At 43.2% G+C, this 24,694-nt stretch overlaps 1 protein-coding gene and 1 pseudogene across 1 annotated transcript; both read right to left on the bottom strand.

Annotated features, from left to right (window-relative positions):
- Window positions 1-10,373: 10,373 nt before the first annotated feature.
- LOC131502036 (protein SSX1-like) lies at window positions 10,374-19,272 on the bottom strand. The gene is made up of 8 exons (XM_058712694.1): window positions 19,179-19,272; window positions 18,058-18,193; window positions 17,508-17,622; window positions 16,799-16,897; window positions 14,363-14,412; window positions 12,371-12,506; window positions 11,400-11,501; window positions 10,374-10,920 (listed from the first exon to the last, which is right to left on the bottom strand). The coding sequence occupies exons 2-7, from the start codon at window positions 18,157-18,159 to the stop codon at window positions 11,404-11,406; spliced, it is 600 nt and encodes a 199-aa protein (XP_058568677.1). The 5' UTR covers window positions 18,160-18,193; window positions 19,179-19,272; the 3' UTR covers window positions 10,374-10,920; window positions 11,400-11,403.
- A 462-nt stretch (window positions 19,273-19,734) lies between these two features.
- On the bottom strand, window positions 19,735-21,153 carry LOC131502059 (E3 ubiquitin-protein ligase RNF138-like; annotated as a pseudogene).
- Between the last annotated feature and the right edge of the window lie 3,541 nt (window positions 21,154-24,694).

Raw genomic sequence — 24,694 nt, 5'->3', positions numbered from 1 at the left:
TACATCCTCACTTGGTGCAGAAGTCCTGGAAGTTTCTTTGGGGAGTCACAGGCTGGGGAGGGAAAAGAAGGATTAGCTGAGCCCAGAGGACAACTCTAGAAGTTCTCTACCCTGACATACCAACCTCCAAACCCTCAAACCCACAAGGAATGTCCAGGCTACATATCTTCCCAGAAGGTTATATAGAACTTTTACCTGAACCCGAGTTCACCTTTTGGTAGGTGTCTAGCTAAAAGACAAAACTAAGCCAAAGAATAAGAAAAGGAAGGGTTTTACTTGCAACAGGTATAGGAGGACACCAGAGATATTTCCCAAAGCAGTGTCTCCTCCAACAACTAAAGCCAGGTTAATTTTTTTAAGCTTATTTATTTATTTTGAGTATGGGGGACGGGCAGAGAGAGAGAGAGAGAGAAAGAGAGACAGAGACAGAGAATCCCAACCAGGCTCCATGCTGTCAGCACAGAGCCCAATGCAGGGCTCAAACTCACGAACCCTTGAGATCATGACCTGAGCCAAAATCAAGAGTCGGATGCTCAACTGACTGAGCCACCCAGGTGCCCCTAAAACCAGGTTAGTTTTAAGCTAAGAGTGCATACATATTTATGAAGGGGCTTGCACAATAGGGAATTACAGCACGGAACTGGGGCAAAAGTCATTTTAAGGTGACTGAGTCCAGGTCAAAGTCACAAGGGCCAGCAAGGGCCAGCATCATCAGTTCTCTGGCTCCAGATCATCCAGTCTCTGAGTGCTTAAAGGGGTTTAGATCCTGCAAAGATAACTCAGCATGCATCTGGTCAGTCTTCACTTTCGAGTGGGATTAGACTATCTCCTGGACTGATAGTGACTGTTTGTTATATTCTTTTACAAGTCGACTGGGGGCCTAAAATAACTTCTTATGTCAAGAAAGCTGTGTCTGTTTTTCTTTTTCTGGGGACCCCAGCTCTTTCTGCTTACAGAACTATTAGGAATACTAGATATTAATTTCTCAAATAAATAATTCAGTGGGCTAGGTTGGATATTAAAACAGATGCATTTGAAAAGGCAAGAAACGTGATGAGGAATGGATAGAGATGGAGTAAATGAAAGAAATGCTAATTAATATGGAGGATAGATGTATACATGTCAAGACCCATCTAATAGTAGCCTCGTAAGGACAGAATGCTTAAATTAAAAAAATGAGTGAGAATATCTCAGACTTAGATGACTTCAGATTTAAAGGGATCATAGTATGCTGAACAGAATAGATAAAGACATGCACATATATACACTCCCCTAGACACAGTAAAATTCCAGATTATGAAAGATAACAAAAATTATTTTCATTTTATTTTATTAAAGAGTTTATTTGTAAGTCATCTCTACACCCAGCATGGGGCTCAAACTCACAACCCTGAGATCAATAGTCACGTGCTCCACCGACTGAGCCAGTCAGGTGCCCCCCCCAAAATGATTTTTAAAACATCTACAGAGAGATAGAAGTTTACTTACAAAGCAAAAGTAATTTAACTGACATCAGATTTCTCAAATACCATACCGGATGCAAGCAGACTAGGGTGTAATAACTCCAAAGTGTTGAAAGAAAGGAACTTTTATATAAGGTGGAATAGAGACAGTTTCAGGCATACAGATTGTCAGAAGTTTAAAGACAGAGAGAAAGTCCAAGCAATAAAGGCAACCACACAGCAGTAAAATGAATGTGCGAGGAAGGATAATTTTTGCACAATACTAAGCAAGAATCTGCTTTAACCATTCATCACTGGTATGGCATAAAGGTTTCCCTTCCATCACCAAGGGTGAGTATTATATTGAACTTTTATTGTTTATTTTATTTTTTTTTCACTTTCAATATACTAGCTAAATACATTTATTGAACTTTGAAAAAATTTTTATTAGTTTTCTTTTATTATTTTTGAGAGGCAGAGAGAGAGAGAGAGACAGAGAGACAGAGAGACAGAGCGCGAGTGGGGGAGGGGCAAAGAGAGAGGGAGACACAGAATCCGAGCAGGCTCCAGGCTCTGAGCTATCAGTGCAGAGCCCGATGCGGGGCCCGAACTCATGGACTGTGAGAGCATGACCTGAGCTGAGGTCGGATGCTCAACTGACTGAGCCACCCAGGCACCCCCATTTATTGAACTTTTAAATTCATTCTATTGTAATTATGATGGTTGCTTTCCTTTGCCTCTTACTATGGGTTTACTGAATATTTTGGTGGCTACAAACTCCCCGAGAAAGGCAGAAATGGCAATGGAGATATTTTAAATATCTCCATTTAATAGTGTTGGGCGCCTGGGTGGCTCAGTCGGTTAAATGTTGGACTTCGGCTCAGGTCATGATCTCACAGCTCGTGGGTTCAAGCCCTGCATCCGGCTCTGTGCTAACAGTGAGGAGCCTGCTTGGTTCTCTCTCTCTCTCTCTCTCTCTCTCTGCCCCTCCCTGACTTGTGTGCTTTCTCTCTCTCTCAAAATAAATCAATACATTTTAAAAAATAAAAATGGTAGTGTCACTATAAAAGAATAACCAAAGAGGAACATTGTTAGGGTAAATAAACACAAAACTGGATTTTCCCTGTTGCCAAAAAAGGGAAAGAGACTTCCCCTCCTTCACTTTTCTTCAAGCATTTCCTTGAGAAACCTAGGATTTTGAATCTTTCTCTGCCTCTTTGATATGTCTGTACATCTTTTTAAGAGCTAAATAAGCCTGTTGCCAGCCTATAACCCAGGAATGCCTTTCTTAATAAGAGCATTTGAGCCATCTCTTTGAAATGTGGTTGTCAAAGAAGATAAGCCTCCCATTTACCTGTCACCTGGGAGTTTCACCTAGGTGCTTGGCTCCAAGCTGTAAGCACCTGCTTATCATAGAGATAGTGGATAAAGGCAATTAGCTAGCACAGATGGCTAGTACAACTACCAGGTGAACTTAGGACTTGTCTGGGAGTACTTAGCGCTCACCCTTGGATGCTGCTCTAAAGCCAGTGAGCTGCACGCCTGGGCTTTTTGGCTCCTCCCATCACTTCTGATTGTATGAAATGCTGGGTCTCAAAAGTGTGTAATCTGGCTTCCCAAACGTCTGTCAAAGGGGTCAGGTGGTGCAATCTGGAAATGTGGGGAGTTCATGCCTTCATGCCTGTGGGGTGCATTTTGGCCAATAAGAAAAGGATCCGGGAGTGAGCTGGGCAGATCAAGTCTCTCCTTCCTCCCTCTCTTTATGCAAAGTTCTGAGCTGCATTTCTTTGTATAATCTGCCTGGAGACATCCTATATGCCCAAAGTCTGTTTCTTTGGGAATCTGGCCTTAAACAATGGTCATTGGAACTTGTGAAGGCCATGTTAAGTGTTGATTGTGGAGAACCCAAGTCTGAGCAGAGTAAAATTGTCCAAAGGAGAAAAAGGGCAAATATGAGGATTCGGGATAGATGGAGGTGATGTATGCTGGCTGGGGCCGAGGACCCAGAGGGGATCCCACAGGACCAGCCAAGAGGGTCCTTGGCTTCACACAAGAATAGAAATGGAGAACTGAAGAGGAAGTGATGGCAGAGTTTATTGATTAGTAGAAGTGATAGAGTACAGTAGAATGTCTGGAGACTAGAAAGGAAAAGAGAGAGAGTCTCATTTTTGCTTGGGGTCTGCAGTTTTTTTTAAGGAAGAGATTTTATTTTATTTTAAAAGTAAGCTCTACCCACAACGTGGGGCTCAAACTCATGACCCCAACGCCAAGAGTTGGCATGCTTTACCGACTGAGTCTGCCAGTTGCCCCTGGGGTCTGAGGTTTTTATTGAGGATGGAGATCTGGTGTATGTTGTCCTCTCAGGCATCCAGGAACTAGTCAAAACAAGGATGAATGCGGGGCCCCTGGGTGGCTCAGTCAGCTGAGTGTCCGACTTTGGCTCAGGTCATGATCTTGCAGTTCATGAGTTGGAGCCCCACAGCGGGCTCACTGCTGTCAGCCCAGGGTCTGCTTCAAATCCTCTGTCTCTCTCTGTCCCTTCCCCGCTTGTGCTCTTTCTCTCTCTCAAAATAAAATAAAATAAATAAAATAAAATAAAATAAAATACCGAAAAAACCCAGGGATAAGTGCTCAGGTGTCCTCTATAAGTCACTTATGCCCTGGGGGCAGAGGCCTGGATTCAGTGGTCTGGAAAGGTACTGTACTGGAAGACTCCAAAGAAATCATTAACTCCATGACCTTTACAAGGAGTACATACACCGTTTTCTATAAGGCGTGTGTAAGGAGGGGGTATAGGTCCTAGCAAGAACAGAGGCAGGAATAAAGCAGTATATTATGGGGCCCCTTCAGTTTCCCTGTCTTAGAAGGAATAGAAGAATGGAAAGAGGACTTTAGATGCCTCTATTTTGACCTCGAGCTTTCTAGTTGGGTTCTTTCCTGTTTGTCTCTTAGCTCAGGTGGAAGACCCCAGGGCAAAAGCATCCCCTGATGGGAACTGCAAGTACACTCCCCAAGCAATAGGGACTGCCCTGAGCCAGCAAGACCCCATGTGACTGACCCCAAGACAACGATCAGTTTGACCTTCATTGCCCACCTGCACTTACCCACTCGCCTTTACCCCACATTTTCTTTATATAACTTGGAACTTTCTGGCATTTTGGAGGCAGTCTTTGAGACACTAGTCTGCTGTCTTCCCGGTGTTGGCTTCATTGAAATCATTTCCATTCTTGTTCCACTACCACTCGTTTCTCAGGCATTGGGTTTTGTCAGTGGCGAGTGGCCGAACCTGGTCTGTTTAGGATGCCTGGAGCCAGGTACTCTTGTACCACAATACCCCGGCTACAGAAACAGTAGTAGAATAGCTTAAAGGCAAGTTTTAAAAAGTTAATGTTAATATATTTTTGAGACAGATAGAGACAGAATGCAAGCTGGGCAGGGGCAGAGGGAGGGGGAGACACAGAATCTGAAGCAGGCTCCAGGCTCCACAGAGCCTGATGTGGGGCTCGAACCCACAAACTGTGAGATCATGACATGAGCTGAAGTTGGGCACTTAACTGACTGAGCCATCCAGGCACCCTTTAAGGGCGATTTTTTTGGGGGTAGGGAAGGCAGTTTAGGTGATTTTTGCAATGAACTGCTCAGCTCTGTAAAATATATACTTCCTTCACCTCCACTAGTCTTCTCTATGAAATCTTCAATAAATTGTCCTTTTATAATGATATTGCCTTGTGAAATGAATTTTCCTTTGGGGAATAAAACACATTGAGTCCTGTGCTAGCATTGGTGCAAGAGAGACTGCAGAGCAGAGCCTGGGGAAGGAGCAGGTCTCAGAGGACCTAAGCCTGCCATGTGAAGAAGCCCAGGCTGGCCTGTTTGAGGATTAGACCACAGGAAGCAAAAAGACTCAGGCTAGCTGAGCACCCTACCAACCTGCAAACTGACTGCAGTTGAATGAGTGATCCCAGGCAAGACCAGCAGAAGAACCACCTGGCCCAACCCAAAGAGCTAACCCATAAGATCCTGAGCATATAAAATGTTTGCTGTTATAAGCCAAACAAAACAAAACAAAACAACCCAAAAGCATATCCCCAATGGAACCTGCACATAGCCAGGTTACAAAATATTATAGACAATAATTTAAAAAAAATTTTAAAGTAGGCTCCACACCCAATGTGGGGCTTGAACTCACAACCCTGAGATTTAGAGTTGTGTGCTCTACTGATCAAGTCAGACAGGCGCCCCTTATACACAATAATTGATAGGTTTCAAGAACCATTTAGAGAATAAAATGCCATTTAGAGAATAAAATGGAGGAAAATTGGGGCGCCTGAGTGGCTCAGTTGGTTAAGTATCTGACTCTTGATTTCAGCTCAGGTCTTGATCTCAGGGTCATAAGTAAGCCCTGCTTTGGGCTCCATGCTGGGTGTGAAACCTTAAAAAATGGAGGAAAATTACACTCATATAGTGACAAAAATTCATTACATCTACAAACAGATGATCGGAGGAGGATGGCAAATAGAGCCTGTACGTCTCTCTCCCATCCCACCCAACATTATATTGATTTGGGAAGTGTTTTTAAGGATAAATTCTTTTTTTTTTAAAGTAAACTCCACTGTCAATGCAAGGCTCGAACTCATGAGCCCTAGATCAAGGGTTGCATGCTCTACTGACTGAACCAGCCAGGCATGCCAGGGATAAATTATTTTTTTAAGTTTATTTATTAATTGAGTGAGTGAGAGAGAGAGAGAGAGAGAAGAGACTGCAAGCAGGGGAGGGGCAGAGACAGAGGTACAGAGAGAATCCCAAGCAGGCTCTGCACTGACAGTGCAGAGCCTGATGTGGGCCTTGAACTCACAAACCATGAGATCATGACTTGAGCTGAAATCAAGAGTCAAACGCTTAACCAACTGAGCCACCCAGGTGTCCCAGGATACATTCTTAACAGTACAGGGAAAAGGTGCTGGTGGGCCACCAGAAATGCTGAAACACTCCTGGAAGATAGAAACAAGGTGGGATCAGACTGAGAGAGAAGTCCAAGGAGACAAGATCACACCTCAAATCACCAGAGGCAAGAGCTGTTCTTTGTAACAAAGCCTCCGAAAAAGTCCAAACTCAGAGTCAAAAAGGACAAAGAGCGGGGGCGGGGGGGCCTTAGGATAATCATCAGGTGAGTTCATTGAAAAGTTCATTGGTAGATTCCCCTCCAACACTTACATAGATTGGCTGGCAGTAGCCCTTTCTGCCTCTAAGGTGCAACTCCAATAACTGTTCATTAAAGAAAGTAAATAATCAGGAATCTGCCCAACTTTCTGTATAATACCCATGAACATTAATACATTTGACCATGTAATAGGCCACAAATAAATCTTGAAGCTGCCCCTCAAAATGTAGAAAATGCAAGGGACATTCTCTGAACACAATAAAAGTAAAACAACGGTTTCTACTCGGAAGTTTAAAAAACACCCTTAAAGATGTTCTGAAGATGGCTGCTTGAGCAAACTTGTCTACCTCTCCACTGAAATAACAGAAAAAAAATTGTGTAGAGTACCAGGAAACAAGATAGGATGCCATTTGGGGACCAGAAATTGTGAAGGATTCCTTAAAAACAGAAAGTAGCTCAGATGAAAGTTTCAAGGGGGAAGGGAGCCAGAAGCCAAAATGAGCAGTAGGAAACAACCAAGAAGAGAAGAATATATCCAGAGAAACTTCAAACAGGGTAAAATGGATAAAAAATCAAGAACTACACTCACAGCTAAACGGCTAGTTGGACCTTCAACACCCTTACTTACACTGGGCAGATGGCACACTAATGACCATGAACTCCCTACCTCCTACATGGGAAAGTCCCCTAGGATGCATGTAGGGAATGCTGAGAAAGAAGCATATCAGAGCCTGGGGTACCTTCAGCCCTCCATAGTAATAATGAAGGAGAGAAATGCATTTGTAGAGAGGGAACCATTTTTAAAAATTTTATTTTTGGGGCGCCTGGGTGGCGCAGTCGGTTAAGCGTCCGACTTCAGCCAGGTCACGATCTCGCGGTCCGTGAGTTCGAGCCCCGCGTCAGGCTCTGGGCTGATGGCTCGGAGCCTGGAGCCTGTTTCTGATTCTGTGTCTCCCTCTCTCTCTGCCCCTCCCCCGTTCATGCTCTGTCTCTCTCTGTCCCAAAAATTAAAAAAAAAAAAAATGTTGAAAAAAAAAATTAAAAAAAAAAAATTTTTTTATTTTTAAGTAATCTCTACCCCTAACGTGGGGCTTGAATTCACAACCTTGAGGTCAGGAGTCGCGTGCTCCACTGGCTGAGCCAGCCAGATTCCGTGAGAAGGGACCATTTCTAGTCTGTCTTCTCCATGGCTAGTCATGCCAAAGCAAAGAGGAATATTCAGCATGCCCTACCTGCTTACAGAGAGTCTGAACCAGGCACCCTACAATGAAACTTTCATGCATTTTATGATAGTAATATTTAGATAAAACGGTAAAACACATAAAATGTTGTCAAAGGCATCATTGGCCTATTTCACTGGCTGAAAAACTGTTCCCACAAGTACATGTGTCTCCCTAAGGAGAATAAATCTTTTTATTGAGGTAAAATTAGTATATAACATCACATAAGTTTCTGGTGTACCAATATTATGATTCAATATCTGTATACACTACAAAGTGATCACCACCAAAAGTCTAGTTACCATACATCACCATACAATTGAGCTCCTTTACTCATTTTGCCCACCCTCCGACACCTTTCCCCCCCTGGTAACTATCAATCTGTTCTCTATTAGGTTGTTTTTGTGTTGTTTGTTTTTTGTTATGTTTTGTTTTAGATTCCATGTATGAGTAAAATCATGCTATTTGTCTTCCTCTGTCTTATTTCAGTTAGCATTATACCCTCAAGGCCATCCATGTTGTCCTCTACTCTGAGACTTGGGACAGAACCTGAAGCTTATTCATGTTCCCCCTCCAATACACACCTGTTCTCCTTTTTTGAAAAGTTTACCTATGTATTTATTTTGAGAGAGAGGGCAGGGAGGGGCAGAGAAACAGAAAGAGAGAGAGAGAGAGAGAGAGAATCCCAATCAGGCTTTGCGTTGTCAGTAGTGCGGAGCCCAAAGCGGGGCTCAATCCCACAGACGGTGAGATTATGACCTAAGCCTAAATCAAGAGTCAGAAGCTTAACCAACTGAGCCACCAGGTACCCCCACACCTATTCTCCTTAATGTCTGAAGTCTCAGTGAGTTCTAAGCCCATCCATCCCACACATGCAATTTACAGGAACTCTGGCAAGAAGTCTGACATCTGCCAGTGTCTCTGTGTATAATCTCTCTCTATTTGTATATAACATCTATTAAATGCATGGTGAATATTAATTGCACTTTATATGGTTATTATGGAAGGTGGGCTGAGAAGACCCCAGTGAACCAGACCTCCCCCATTCCTGCAGATGGTGTTCTTGTCCTGGGATGTGAAGTCCTGGATTTGGGACTTGTCCCACCCAGAGGTGTGACAAGTGACAGGATAATATTCTCAAAGAAGCAGGTAAACAAGGATGCCCTCGATACACATTCCCCAGGAGCTGACTTTGTGGGGAGGGTCACCCCTGTGAAGAAGGCTGTATCATGGGGAACATGCTGGTCAGAAAGAGTTCATGTATGTATCCCTATCTGTCTATACCCTTGGCCATGCTTTATTCCTCACCTGTCTGTCTTGTCTAGAGCTCCAATGAATGGTGATTCTTTGAGGTTTTCTCAATCTCTCAGGGCAAAGTCCTCCGGAGTAGGGTCCACCAACTCCCAGGGCTTTAGGAGACCCAGCCCCAGGGCTGATGTGAGGACAGCAACCCTGCAGCTGTCATAGTGTGTACATGGGAGAGGGCAGACCCAACTCCGGCCCAGCAAATGTGGACTTAGCCTCGAGTCATAATGATCAGTCAGACCCCCAGGAGAGCCTTTAATTCTTGTCTGTCTCCTCAGGACCCAATCATCTGTGGCTTTATGGCTTCTCCCTGCTTTGGATCCAAATCTATTGGGATGAGGAGACAGGTCCAGAGGTGGAACAAAGGCAGAGGTAAGGGAAATGGAAGCCTCAGCGGAAGAGTAGAGACCTGCCAAGGCTGGGTGGTTGCTGGGAGGCTGAGATGATGGGCAGTGGATGGTTAAAATAGCACCAACCCTGCTTCCATCTGGGGCTGGTATTTGATGTCCAATGCAAGTCACCTTGGTGACCTCTGTTGGCAACCTTAATATCCCTTAATGTACCACACAATGGTTTGTTCCCCCAAAGACTCCCCTCTTCCTTTTCCCAGAGCTGATTATGTGGTCTGCAATGGTATGTATAGGAGGAGACTCTCCCATTCTCAACTCTTCATCCCCTCCCCAGCCCTCAAAACTTTGGTCATGAGACCCTTGATGGGCAATTTCATACTTTTGTCTAGTGGATTTTTCCATCTGCTGCTCTCCTGCATCATGACTAGCAGACTCTTCCATTCCTGCGCACCATATGCTCTCCAGGGGACCACTCCTTTTTCTATTCTTCTACATTCCCCAGTTGATGGTTTTATCTCTGTCTCCTCTCACAGACTTCCAAATGGACCATCCCAGCCCCTTACTAAGGAGATCTTACAGAGAGCAAAGACCAAGGTGTCCAACCAGCACCTGCCCCAGAATTTGGGGTGTATAGTGTCCATCAAAATAAAAACTGGAAACATCACCCATTAGAATGTTAGCTCCATTTGGGCTGGGACATTTGTCTGTCTTGTTCCCTGATGTCTTTCCAGCACCTAGAGCAGTGTTCAGTACACAGTACATGTTCAATAGGTGTTTGTTGAATGAATGAGCCCTTTGACACGACAATTACACTTCTAAGACTGCGTGCTAAAGAAACACTCACACATATGCACAAGGCTCTGTGCAGAAGAACGAAAGGAGCAAACAACTGAGAAAAGCTTGTACATGTTTATTAACTGTCAATGACTAATACAACGTAAATTAATAATGGGGATTTACAACACGGAGCACCTGCTGAACAGGAACAAAATGAATGGTACTTGTCCAGGACACGCTGGTAGTGGGGAAAAAGCATGTGGGAAATGCTTATAGTAGTACCGTATGTGTGTGTGTAAATGCAGAGGAAAACATGTGAAATCAAACACCCAAAACTGCCCTCAGCAGTCACATCTGCACATCTGGGGAGGAGGGTGGTGCTGTTCTATGCAGAGAATTACCTGAGAATACAATACTTATTTTCTAAGATAAGTGCATGGATACACAGAAAGAAATATGTATTAGGTATATGTTTTACTCATCAACAAAACTCTTATATCTAACAGAATATTTGGCGCACAGTAACAAAAATCATGCTTAACTTTTCACTATTGTGAACTCTTTCTTTTACTTGCTATACACCTGATTGCTAGGAATTCACAGCCATGCCCATGTTCATGAAAGGCCACCAGGTTCTGCTTCTTATCATGGGCACTTGTACATCCCTGAGGTTGGGGCAAGGAAAGAGAAGGAGAATCAGTGGCAGTGAGCTCCTATTGTCTGATAAATCAATACCAAACTCCTCATCCACACCTGCTTGGCTGTGAGCACTCTGATTCTACCCTACTTCATCATCTGCATGCATCTCCCATTGCTCCTCAAAGTGAACCTTATGCTCATGCCATAGTGATCCCCTTACCTGTCTTGTGAGTTTTCCCAGACTACAGGAAAGTGTGGCCTACACATCAGGAGCTGACCAGGGGTTTGGGAGCCCACATCATTCTAGGTAGGGAGGATCCCTGGGTATACTGAGCAGGGAGCAGAAAGAGCATGGGAAACCTCATCATTTAGCTTCAATGCTGCACCCCCAAGGGACTAGGAGAAAAGAATGGTTTGGGGGAATAAGTGACAAGATGGGATACCAGTTCTACAACAGACAAGTACATTTTGCAGGGCTGTGGGTATGGACTGAAGGGTTACTTACAGGATTAGTCATCTTCCTCGGGATCACTGATCTCTTCATATGCTATCAGGTTCTTTCTTTGGTGCAGTCTATTGGCCCAAATATTCTTCCCTTTCTTGGATCCTATGGTGGAGAAGAGTTGGTAAATGAGAGTTGGTTGGGTTGGAGAGTATAAGTCTCTGTTTTGTTTTGTTTTGTTTTGTTTTGTTTTTTTCAGATAAGGAGATGCCTCCTCCCTCCCAAGTGCCCACAGGCATTCGACATAGTCTGTTTTCCACATCTTCTGGCTCAGAGAGGTTGAGACGTTAGACCAATACACACCAAATGCCCACAGTTTTAGCTTCTGGCTCTTCCCATTGTCAGACTTAGATTTCCAACCTCTTTACTTACCAGAACATTCATTCAGACCTTCTTTCATTCAGCATATTTGTGTTAAGGGCATATTGTGTGTCAGGCTGAGGGCTGGGGATACAACTGTAAGATGCATTCCCAGGTTATCACAGATGGAATTACTTGACCACATTTCATATTGTCAAGCTTTCTAGATTTAACGCCCTTGAACAATTTGTGAACTATGATTCTTTATTTCCATTTTATGGACTAAGAATCTGGAGTTCAAAGAATTTAGAAGACTTGCCTATAGTCACTTGGCTTTTATTTTTAATTCTTATTTTTTTAAAGTAGGCTCCACACTCAGCATGGAGCCCAACATGGGGTTTGAACTCACAACCCTGAGATGACCTGAGCTGAGATCAAGAGTCAGACACAACCAACTGAGCCACTCAGGCACCCCTAGTTACTTAGCTTTTATATCAATGACAAGTCAGGTCTATGACCCTGGAAGTCATGTTCTAACATCTCAGCTGGAGCTGGGTGAGCTCCTCAGTCCAGTCTGGCTACAACCCTGTCCAGGATCCATCCCCCATACCTAGACCACATACTTGAACATGGCCAGGAAACAGAGGAGTCATTCCCACATAGCTACCTCTTACCTGGTTTCTTCTTACTCTTTTTACCAGGGGCACTCGCTTTTCCTGGGCAGCGCTGTTGTTCCTGAACCTGCTTAGAGCCAAGTGCTACTGGCACTGGGTCTGAATCATCTTTTTCCTTTGGTTTCTTGTGCATCACCTTTTTATTTTATTATTTTTTAAAAAAAAATTTTTTTTTCAACGTTTTTTATTTATTTTTGGGACAGAGAGAGACAGAGCATGAACGGGGGAGGGGCAGAGAGAGAGGGAAACACAGAATCGGAAACAGGCTCCAGGCTCCGAGCCATCAGCCCAGAGCCTGACGCGGGGCTCAAACTCACGGACCGCGAGATCGTGACCTGGTTGAAGTCGAACGCTTTAACCGACTGCGCCACCCAGGCGCCCCGTGCATCACCTTTTTAATGTGAAGGTCATACATAAACAGTATCAACAGCATTTCTCTAGTGCTTTAGAGCTTACAAAGTGTCTTCACATGCAGTACTTTGATTAATGTCTTAAAACCCTGGAAGATCATTATATCACCTGTACCTAAATTATGAAGAGCCTGGGAGATTAGAACAAAAAGGAATGGCCTAAATGAGGATGTCTCCAGGGCTAGAACGTTTGTCTTCACCTTCTTGCAAACAGCAAAATGCTCCATGTAAGTGGAGTGTTGTAGACAGAAGAGTTGGGGTAGAATAGCATTCTAAGAATCCCCATGAGGGGCTCCTTTCTTGCATAGAAGCTAGTAGAGAGCTGCAAGGAGAATAAATGTAAAAATGCACAGAGACAAAACACTGCTGGAAAAAGGTACAGAGGAGAGGAGTACAGGGAAGGGAGAGGAAAGGAATAGTTCACAGAAATTAATATAGACAGCAAAGAAAGCAGCACCAGATGTCACCTACTATCCTATGCTGGCAAGAACATTGAATGTGGAATTAGGCAAGGTGGCTCTCATACCACTTCTGCCTGCATCAGGATGTGTCACTGACCAACAATCTTAAGTTACCTTTCATTCAGTTCCCTCGTTTATGAAATAGTGAACAATAAAAGTAAAAGAAGCTAAGTGAAAGTACTGAGCTTGCAAACACTTTAATGTGGTAATAATGAAAATGAATACTTTCTTTTTTGATCCTTCTTTGAATTCTCTCAACTGTCTCCAACTGTCTCAACTGTTCCAGATGCCTTTATCCTCTAAAGTAGAGTTTATTCTACAATTGTGGAATCACTTATTCAGTGAACATTCAGGTACCTCTGAGGGACTCCCTGGGCTGGGATCGAGGCTTCAGAGATGCCTCAGATGCTGACAAGGCCCCAAAGGAGATCACAGTAGGGTGGGGCTGACAGCTCAGGCCATTCTCAAGCCACATGAAAGTGTCCCTGCCACAGAGCAGAGGGACGCTGGTATTTCATTTTGCGAGAGTGGGTGTCTAAACAGAAGCATGATCAGCTTCTGTGGGGTAAAGCTTTGGGGGAAACCCTCGAACTTCATAAACACATGAAAAGTTTCTTGAGCTTGGAAATCCTTTGGGGGCTTTTCTTAATTGTCCTGTGATTCATTAACAGTGTTTAGCAAGAACAATCACCCCTTTAAAAAAAGAAATGTTTCAAATGTACAGACTACTACCACTACCTCTGTGGTCTCAGGCAAATTACTTAACATATCTGCACCACAACATCCTCATCTTTATGATTAGTTTTTATTACTAATATCCTCATTATTATCTGAGAATAATGATAGGAAAACATCATAGAGGTTTTCTGAGGATTAACGAAATTAATCCTTGTGAATTGCTTAAAATAGTATCTGACATCAGTATGAAAACAACAGAAGTATCAGCCATCACAATCTCTAATTATTAAGTTATTGATGCTACATCAGGAATTGTGATAAACAGATCATGAAAGGGAGGCAGCAAGGGTCAGGCAATATTCAATATTCCCCCGCTCTTACCGATATTCATATCTGTGGAGGAAGAAAGAGTCTCTGGTTCTTTAGATTTGGGAGATACTCACCTTCAGGCGTTTTCTCTGTTGCACATCAGAATCCTCCTGAAGAGGTTCATCTAAAAGAAATGATAAGTGGAAGTTTTTCTCTGCTGACAAACATTCCCAAACACCAGAGACTCCTGTAGTATCAGGGAATTCTGAGGAAAGGGTTATGAATCCACTTATTGTCAAGGAGTTATTTTGAGACTGGCTTTAAATTTTTTTTTGATGTTTATTTATTTTTGAGAGAGAGAAAGAGACAGAGCACAAGTGGGTGAGGGAAAGACAGAGACAGGGAGACACAGAATCCGAAGCAGTCTCCAGACTCTGCACTGTCAGCACAGAACCCGATGTGGAGCTTGAACCCACAAACTGTGAGATCATGACCTGAGCCGAAGTGGACGCTTCACCAACTGAGCCAGCCAGGTGTCCCTGAATTATCTTTAAATTGTGATTATACACTTATTCATGGCATCATAATTCATAATTTTCCTTCTGATGATTTATAAAATGTGAACTAAACTCCATCACTACCTCATCCTATTCTACTACATATTTCTTGCTTCTCCCCCCAATTAAACTGAATTAATTAAACTAAATTGATTGCATTCATTTAAAGATGTGTGACAACTAAAATCACTGTCTACTTAAACCTGGTGAATTTTATAATATGCCAGTTATACTTTAACCAAGTCATTAGGTGTATGATGAACCATGGATGATTTAGCAGTGGTTCTGGAATGTTTCCAGTAAAGAGATACTCCTTTAGTGTCTTGGGTGCCTGGGTGGCTCAGTCAGTTAAACATCCACCTCTTGGTTTTGGCTCAGGTCATGATCTCACAGCTGGTAGGTTCGAGCCCCATGTCGTGGTCCTGGTGCAGGGCCTGCTTGGGATTCTCCCTGTCCCTCCCCCATTCACACACTCTCTCCCTAAAAATAAATAAATGATAATAATAAAAAGATACTCCCTTAGTGTCAAAAATTTTGTAGATTTTCAAGCACCAGATTTTCAGCCCTCTTACAGTAGTTTTGGGAACTTGTGGAATCTGGTCTGTCTTCCTGGAGAGTCACAGGTCTGTTGGAGATGGTTTGAACATTCTGACTCTGTCTGCTTACAACTGTGCCGTCAGAGCGGAGACCACATGAGTATATCTCATCCTCTTTACAGCGAGTACACACACTGCTCAAATGCACACAGATTTCTAGAATCTGCTACCTTTTTCACTGTGTGTTACCTGTGCTGACAACTAGAAAAGCTTGATGTGTGGAGAACCGCTCTCTCAAACTCTCTCCCAAGCTCAACACCTAGAATCAGGTTGGATTAGGAGCAAAAAGACTACTTGGTTTGGGTAAAAACACCAAATAGCTGTATGTCATTATATAATCCATATAATGCATTATACACACACACACACACACACATATATGTATATTATATAATGCATTAATCACTCTCTCTTAAGATATTTACCCAATACCTCTGCCCTATTATGAAATTGACTCTTGAAGTTTTTTGTGGAGTTATACTTTTTTTTAAAAAGTAACTTCTGTGCTCGCTTTGGCAACACATATACTAAAAAAGTAATTTCTATGCCCAATGTGGGGCCTAAACTCATGACACCGAGGTCAAGAGTCGCATGCTCTACCAACAGCCAGCCAGGTGCTCCACATGGATTTACACTTTAATTATATTTTTCTTAATTGTCCTGTGATTCATTAACTGTGTTGAGCAAGAACAGTAACACATTAAAAAAAAGAAATGTTTCAAATGTACAGAAAATTATGGAGAATAATATGGGAAACACGTGAACATCTATCACTGAGTCTAGTCAGATATTACCATTATCCCACAACTGTTTCAGATTGTTCTGAGATCTTTATTCAAAATATAAGAAAACATGGGGCACCTGGGTGACTCAGTCGGTTAAGCGTCTGACTGGATTTTGGCTCAGGTCATGATGTCATGGTTTGTGAGTTCGAGCCCCACATCGGGCTCCATGCTGACACTGCAGAGCCTGCTTGTGATTCTCTCTCACTCTCTCTCACTCTCTGCCCCTTCCCTGCTCTCTCTCACACACACACTCTCTCAAAATAAATAAATAAAACTTAAAAATATATATAACAAAACACAATAAACAAGTAACAGCTGAAGTCATCTGTACAGTCCTCCCTGATCCCTGCCCTCCCTCTTTCTGCATTCCTGAATTTGATGGGTTTTATTCTCATTCAGGTTTTATACATTTACCATTTGCTTATTATCCATAAAAATATATACTCTCATTTTGCATGTTTTAGGATTTTATATGAGTGGCCTCTGACTCTACTTAACCTTCTACATCCTACTTTTCTCACTCAGCCATGATACTTTTGAGAGAGCAAACTCCTGAGAATCCTTCCCAAGCAGCTGGACCCAAAGCAGTTGGGCTTTAGGAGACCCTTTCCAGGCCCTTCCTGTCCACTTACTCTCATTCCCGGAGTCCTGGTCTTCATCAGAATCATGCCCACTGGACTTTGTGGCACATTTTTTAGGACACATGAAGGCTGGGAGGGTGGTCTTGAGACCTAGAAAGAAGCAAAATATTTGTTCTTTAAGAGACAACCTGAGAGGAGAGGAATGTGGGGTGGGATCCTGGGAAGCAGCAGGAAAAGTAAAGTTCATCAGCTGGGGGAATCCCAACAAGGGTGAGCAGAAGAGAAACATGTGGGATCCATGTTTGAGCATCTTTGTGGCCACCCCAGGCCCTCAGCCCTGCACAGAATAGAAAAGAGCAGAGGGGCGCCTGGGTGGCTCAGTTGGTTGAGCGTCCAACTTCAGCTCAGGTTGTGGTCTCACAGTTGGTGAGCTCGAGCCCTGCATCAGGCTTGCTGGTGTCAGCGTGGAGCCTGTTTCAGATTCTCTGTCTCCTTGTCTCTCTGCCCCTCCCCCGCTCATGCTAGCTCTCTCAAAGATAAATAAAACACTAAAAAAAAAAAAAAAAAAAAAAAGGAAAGGAAAGGAAAGAAAAGAAAAGAAAAAAAAGAAAAGAATGCCCCGAAGTTGCCCTAGGATTTCTCCCTGCACAAAGGGCAGGTGTGGGACACTTGCAGCCTAGGAAGAAGCCGTAGCATGTAAAGGGACTGAGGGGATAGTGATGTGTTCCCAGGCTTGTCTGTACCCAGAACTTCCTGTTACCTAGACCAGTCATGATGTCATAGTTTCTCTTCATGTACACATAGGTGATTTTATCTGAGTATCCAAGTTTTGCCCACTCTTCCTTAGAGAAGAACTTGGAAATAGCCTCGAATTCCTAGGAAAGAAAAATAAGTAAATCCTAACAGCAACTCAGCTAAACATGTCTGGTCTTCAGTTGGGGTCTCTTCTTCTGCCACAGGATCTCAATGTTGGATCTGTGAACTGGGGATAATAATCCTTCGCAGTTAATGTCATGGGTAACATTCCCTAGCCTTTCCCCAGGCATGCAGTAGATGCTTAATGCTGGTAGCATGCTTTTTCACCTTCCAGAATGGACTGAGAGTCACCAAATGCAGTGCAAAGTCACAGATCTGTTGTCTCCAGGGATGGTGGGTGAGGAGAGAGTGAGGATGGGAAGCTCCTGAGTCTCTGGATCTCCCCCTGACACCCTGCTCCTTTTCTCCAGTACCTCTTACCTCACCTCCTCAGAAATCTAGTCACTCTACAGTGTCCCCTGGGCCACTCCTCTACCCCCTCCAGATCACCTCACCTTGCATTTCTTCTCTGATTTCTGGGTAACCTCTTTGGGCTTCTTTGCAAAGGAGTTGCCTTTGTTCATAGCGCTGGAGATGGTTTGATCTTGAAGGGACATAACTTAAATCTCTCCAGTCATGTATCCAAAGGACCTGAGGAAGGGAGATAGCACTGAGGGTAGGCTACATTTCGTCAGTTACCTAGAGTTCTAGGTTCTACTTTTCTCCATCCTGGGCTTATCTGCCCCTGAAAAAGGACATGGCTGTGGGGGTGTGGGTTGGGGGGGGGCAGAGTCAAATGAGATCTTTGGCTGGAGATCTTTGGGAGAAGTACTGGTTAGGAATGACAGGTTTTCTGTAAGCATTAATGCATCCTTGAGACTTTGAGAAGGGATTTGTTACTGTTGATAGTAGTTTGCCTGAAGTTTGGCTTATCCTGAAGGAAAGATATAAAGACAACCTTTTTGGGCAAGAAGTGAAGTGAGCATCTAGTTTTATGAGGGGGAAGGGGGCATGTTTTGAGGCAAAAGAGTGAGGAGGTAAGTCCCAGAGACCATATGGTGTCTCTGACAGATGGGTTTAGGTTTTCAGGCAGAGGGATGTGGGGTTTTGCTCTGTTGAAAATAAATGAGGATTGCTAACATAAAGTGGATTTAGAGCCCATTATTAGGTTATTTGAAAATTATTGGTGTGAAGACAGCTAGAATCTCCAAGACTACTCGATCAGCCATCATTTAGGCTGAGAATGTGGAGAGTTTCAATGCAGCAATCTGGTGTTCCTCAACATTGGGAATCTCTTAGGGAGAGAAAATTCAGGGGTCTCTAAGGCAAAGAAGGTTTCTGCTCCATCCTAGAGGAGTCAATAAAAGAGTCACTTAGGCAGTGGCTATTATCTCTGGTTAAAGAAATCTAGGGGCATCTAGCTGGTTTGGGGGTTTCTCAGGCTGACGGGAGTTCTTTCCTCAGGAAGGCCAATTAGAAAGTCTCACAGACGAAAAACTAGTTTTATCTTTGCCTGATGGGGATTGCCCTGAAAGGCTTTAAGTCACTTCTCAGTCCTAGGGATATTGAGGATGTTGGGAGGCCCAGCGAGAATTAAACTACTTGAGTGACCTGTGGAGATTCGTTACTTTTTTACCTGCCCACCTTTGACCGGTCCGCAACTGTCCGAAAAGAAAGCTTCCCTCAAAGGCGAAGCGGAGGCGAAAAGTCGCTCCAACGGATGATATCCCACAATTCTACTGCCCAAGGACAATCAACCAATCAGAACAGTGAATGAACTTGAACTGGCCAATCAGGGGGTAAGAAAGTAGGCGAGGCAAGGGAGTCAGTCACGGGGTCTCGTAAGTCCAGCTCCAGGGACAGTACCGTTTTTTCACAGTGGGTTGATTTTCACGCTTGAAGCAGGATTGTGCTCTGCCAAAGTTGGCCGCTCTAGGTTCTGTAGGCCCTTAAGTGCGCATGCTCAGATGGTCCCTTTTTCTTCAGCGTACTGCTCTGTTCTGTGCATTTGTTGTTTAGTTTTAATAAATGCGAAATATGAAACCATCACCTCAAATCCTTGCTATCAATCTCCAACTTCCTCAGGTATGGGGGTCTTTTCTAGAACTACTCTAGTGACTTCAGAATTTTAAACTTTTAAAAGATTGAATTCCTTTCATTAATATATGTATGAAGTTATTGAAACAGAGACTTCATGTAGTTGTCCCATTAAAGATAGCATTTGCAGGTACAAAGCTACAGAGATGTCTACAGTCTTTATAAGTCAATCCTTCAACAGCAGTCTCATATTGGATTTCCTCATTCTAGATGAAGATTAACAAATTATCCATAATCAAACTGATGTCTTTGATTAGATGACTAACAAAATTTATAGTTATTTGGCTAGGAGCTCCCCAAGGAAGAGACACACAAATAGGGCATATCACCAGTACTGTCTGAAATAGGAACTATGTGATCATTGTTACAGTGATTCCATAAACGCTGTCAGGTAAAATTTGATCCTTGACAAAAGGGACACTTAATGATGGGATGCCCAGAAAAGCTTGTATTCTCTTGACAAATCTCTGTGTTGTTGGAGGTGTTTCACTCCTATTAATGTTCTCTACTGAATCTTGAGAGATCTGAAAATTTGGAATGATAGAAGAAACACAATATTCATCTTGAAAACTTTCCTTTTTGAGAGAGAGAGAGAGAGAGCAGGGGAGAGGGGCAGAGGGAGAAAGAAAGAATCTTAAGCAGGCTCCATGCTCAGTGCAGAACCTGATGCAGGGTTTGAAGTCATGATCCTGGGATCATGACCTGAGCCAAAATCAACAGTTGGATGCTCAACTGACTGAGCCACCCAGATGTCCTTATCTTGATATTTCTTTTTTTTAAGTTTATTTATTTATTTATTTTGAGGGAGAGAGAGTGTATGAGCAGGGGAGAAGCAGAGAGAGAGAGAGAGAGAGAGAGAGAGAGAGAGAACCTCAAGCAGGCCCAGAACTGTCAGCACAGAGCCTGATGGGGGGCTCGATCACACGAACTGCAAGATTATGATCTGAGCTGAAATCAAGAGTTGGATGCTCAACCGACTGAGTCAACCAGGTGGCCCCCCCATCTTGATACTTCTTAATAAAATTTGTAATGATATCTCAAGTAACAGGATTTAATCTGTTTTGCACAGCATCTACAACTACCTGAAAACTTCATCATGACAGTTTCAAAGTCTAAGGCTTGTTCGGGACATTCTCTCTTAAGTCTAGTCACATTTCCATAACAGAGGGGACAACGTATTCTGCTCTCTCTTGTTAAAATCAGAAAGCATTTCTTTAAAAAAATTTTCAATGTTTATTTATTTGAGAGAGAGAGAGAGATAGTGGGGGGAGGGGAAGAGAGAGAGGGAGACACAGAATTGGAAGCAGGCTCCAGGCTGTGAGCTGTCAGCATGACCTGAGTCGAATTCCAATGCTCAACTGACTGAGCCACCCAGGTGCCCCAATCAGAAAACATTTCTTATAGAATGTGCTGATAGGCCATGGCCCCATGGCAGTTTGGAGCCCCCCCTAACAGGTGGGGCAGTAGAAATTATCTTTGGTGTAGGACATGGCTGCAGACAGGTCCTCAGCCATGGTGAGGGATAAAGGATCAAGGCAATGATGGTGGTGGTAGCAGTGTCAGCAGCCAAGGTGGCAGTGGGGGCCTGCATGACTCCCTGTGCAAACCCAGTGAGGGACAGGAATTATTTTAAACTTTTTTTTTTTTTACTGTTTTTGATAGGTGTTTTTGAAAGATGTGCTTTTTCTAGAAGACCCAATAACCAGGAATGTTTTCCTCCTTAATAGTACTATTTTAATAGTAATAGTATTAAAAAGAGTATCCATATAATTACAGCTTGCTCTGTCCCTCAGGGGACTCAGAAGATACTTTCTCTAGGAATTTGTTCCAACCCCCTACCACCAGTGCCTCCAACGGGTCCCCAATTCCTCCTGTGCTTTCTGTCCAAAGTCTTGATCTCTCTAAGTTTTTCCTCCCAGAATGATAGGTCTCTTAGAACAGGGACAGGGCAATGACCCTTGTGCCCAGCACAAAGCCATATGTGTGCATTATCCCATATAATTTTCACAACCTCACCTTGAGTTAAGTACTGTTATTATCCCTATTGTGTAGATGTGGAGACTGGGGCTCAGAGAGTTAGGCTGCCTGATCAAGGTCACACAATTCACTCCCAAGTTGAATTGAGTCCAAAGTCTGTGCTTTTAATTACTGTTTTATATGGCTTTCAATATTTGTTGGTTAGTTGAATGAATGAATGCATCTTAAAACTACAAGGGACTTTCACCATAATGTACATAATCTCTAATGATCACCCAAATTTCCTATGGCTGCTGTAACAAGTTACCAAAAGTTTTGTGGAATAAAACAAGAGAAATTTATTTTCCCAGAGTCTAAAATTAGTTTCTCTAAGCTGAAAAGAGGGTGTCAGCAAGGCTGTACTCCTTCCAGATGCTCTAGGAGAGAATCTTCTCTCTGCTCTTCCAGCTTCTGGTGGCTGCCAGCATTCCTTGGCTGTGGCTGCATTATTCAAATCTCTACCTCCATGGTCACATCCCCCTCTTATCTTCTGTTGGTGACAAAATTCCCTGTGCCTCCCTCTGATAAGAACACTTGTGATGCATTTAGAACCCACCCAAATAATCTAGGATAATCCCCCTATATCATGATCTTTAACTTAATCACACTGGCAAAGTCTTTTTTTTGTTGTCGTTGGTATTGTAGGTAACACACATAAATTCCAGGAAATAGAATATCTTTGGTGGGAGAGGTGAAATTATTCAGTCTCCCATAATCTGACCTCTGGTCCCAGAAGATTCACATCCATCCCACATGCAAAACACATGTACTACATCACCAATACCCAAATTTCTCAATACATCAACTCAAGTCCACAATCTCATTTAATATTATCAGCTCAAAATACCAAATCTCATCACTTAAAATAAGTATGGATGAAACTCTTGGCATGATCCATCCTGGGTTAAAATTCCTCTTTGGACTTGGACACTAGAAATCATTATTAGAGGGAAAGATGGCAGAGTAGAAATATCCTTAACTCACCTCCTCCCAGAGACACATCAAGGTTGTAACTACATTTAAAGCAACTCTTTCTGAGAATGACTTGAAGACTAGCAGAAAATCTCTTCCACAGCCAAAGATATGAAGAAAAAGTCCTATCAAGAAGGGTAGGAAAGGCAGAGATGAAACCTGGTTGGGAACCAAAGCCCTGGTGTAACAATCCACAAGTGGGAGGAATATGATAGACATGGGGGTCCTCTGTGAGGAGCAAAGGGTTCAAGTCCCATATTGGGTACCCCTAGCCCTGAAGATATGCACCAGGAAGATGAGCCTCCATAACATTTGGCTTTAAAAATCAGTGGGGCTTAACTCTGGGAGAGCTGGTGGACTGTAGGAAACCAAGGCTCTGTGTTTTAAAAAAATTTTTTATTAAAAAAATTTTTTTAATGTTTATTTATTCTTGAGAGAGAGAGAGAGAGAGAGAGAGAGTATGAGTGAGGGACAGGCAGAGAGAGAGGGAGACACAGAATCTGAAATGAGCTCCAGGCTCTGAGCTGTCAGCACAGAGCCCGACATGGGGCTTGAACTCACGAACTGTGAGTGAGATCATGACCTGAGCCGAAGTCGGATGCCCAACCAACTGAGCCATCCAGGTGCCCCCCAAGGCTCTGTTTTTAAAGGGCTTACACAATCTCACTTGCTCTGACACCCAGCACAGAGGCAGCAGTTTGAAAAGCAGCTAGGCCATATATGAAGAAGATTTATTGGCTAATTTTAGGGCATGTGCTGGAGGGGTAGAGATCTGTAGGAAATTTTTCCTGGAACAGAAGTGTTGACAGGTGCCTAGCTGGCCCAATGTTGGCAGGCATCAGTTCTGTCACTGTCCATCTACCTTGATAGTACCACTTATCCTGTCTGACTCCTTGCAGCCCTACCCTACCAATGCACCCACTTCAATAGGCACCCCTTCAAAGCAGCTCCTGCCCCACCACTTTCTATGGACAGCCTCCTTTGGGACCAGTGCCCCTGCAAAGTGATTCCTGTGACAGGGAAGCGCAGCTTCCTCCACCAGCATGCCTGTAAGAGTCATGGACAGGCCTCACAGCCAGTAACACCAGGGGATAACTCTACCTACCAACAAATCCACAGCAGCTTCAACCAGGCCTCTCAGGCAGTCATGCTGGGGGTCAGCCCCACCCACCAGCATTCTCACAGCAGTTGTAGCCCATTCACAATAGGAAGGCACATGCAGCCTACATGAGGGACACCCCTGGAGTGCCCACTTCTGGTGATCAGAGGGGATTGTGCTTCTGGGTCCCATAAGATGCCTTCTACTAAGGCCACTACCTTAAAGACCAGTAGATGTAGCTGGCCTACTTAATACACAGAAACAAACACAGAGAATCAGATAAAATGAGGAGACAGAGGAATATGTTCCAAATGAAAGAATAAGTCAAAACCTTAGCAAAAGAATTAAATGAAATGGAGATGAGCAGTCTATCTGATAAAGAGTTCAAAGTGATCATCATAAAGATGCTCACAGAACTTGGGAAAGGAGTGAATAAACTCATTTAGAATGTGAACAAAGAGAGAAAAAATATATATATAAAAACAAATCAGAGCTGAAGAATATAATAACTGAAACGAAAAACATACTAGAGGAAATCAACAAAAGATTAGAGGATGCAGAAGAACAGATAAACTATCTGGAAGACAGTGTAGTGGAAATCATTCAACCTAAACAGCAAAAATTAAAAAAAAAAGAATTTATTTTTTTTTTTAATTTTTTTTTTTTAGATTTTTTTTTATTTTTTAATATATGAAATTTACTGTCAAATTGGTTTCCATACAACACCCAGTGCTCATCCCAAAAGGTGCCCTCCTCAATACCCATCACCCACCCTGCCCTCCCTCCCACCCCCCATCAACCCTCAGTTTGTTCTCAGTTTTTAACAGTCTCTTATGCTTTGGCTCTCTCCCACTCTAACCTCTTTTTTTTTTTTCCCTTCCCCTCCCCCATGGGTTTCTGTTACGTTTCTCAGGATCCACATAAGAGTGAAACCATATGGTATCTGTCTTTCTCTGTATGGCTTATTT

The sequence above is a fragment of the Neofelis nebulosa genome, chromosome X (genome assembly GCF_028018385.1).
Source record: "Neofelis nebulosa isolate mNeoNeb1 chromosome X, mNeoNeb1.pri, whole genome shotgun sequence".
Classification (NCBI taxonomy): domain Eukaryota; kingdom Metazoa; phylum Chordata; class Mammalia; order Carnivora; family Felidae; genus Neofelis; species Neofelis nebulosa.
The sequence above is the reverse complement of the archived record's forward strand: the minus strand, read 5'-3'. Positions and strand labels throughout refer to the sequence as shown.

Excerpts from the sequence above, each read along its gene's own strand:
- LOC131502036 (XM_058712694.1), bottom strand. The coding sequence starts at position 18,159 with ATGTCCCTTCAAGATCAAACCATCTCCAGCGCTATGAACAAAGGCAAC. Across the intron at positions 14,413-16,798 it reads CCAGGACTCCGGGAATGAGA|ATGAACCTCTTCAGGAGGAT; the intron begins GTAAGTGGACAG and ends CATTTCTTTTAG. Across the intron at positions 12,507-14,362 it reads AACAGAGAAAACGCCTGAAG|GTGATGCACAAGAAACCAAA; the intron begins GTGAGTATCTCC and ends TAAAATAAAAAG.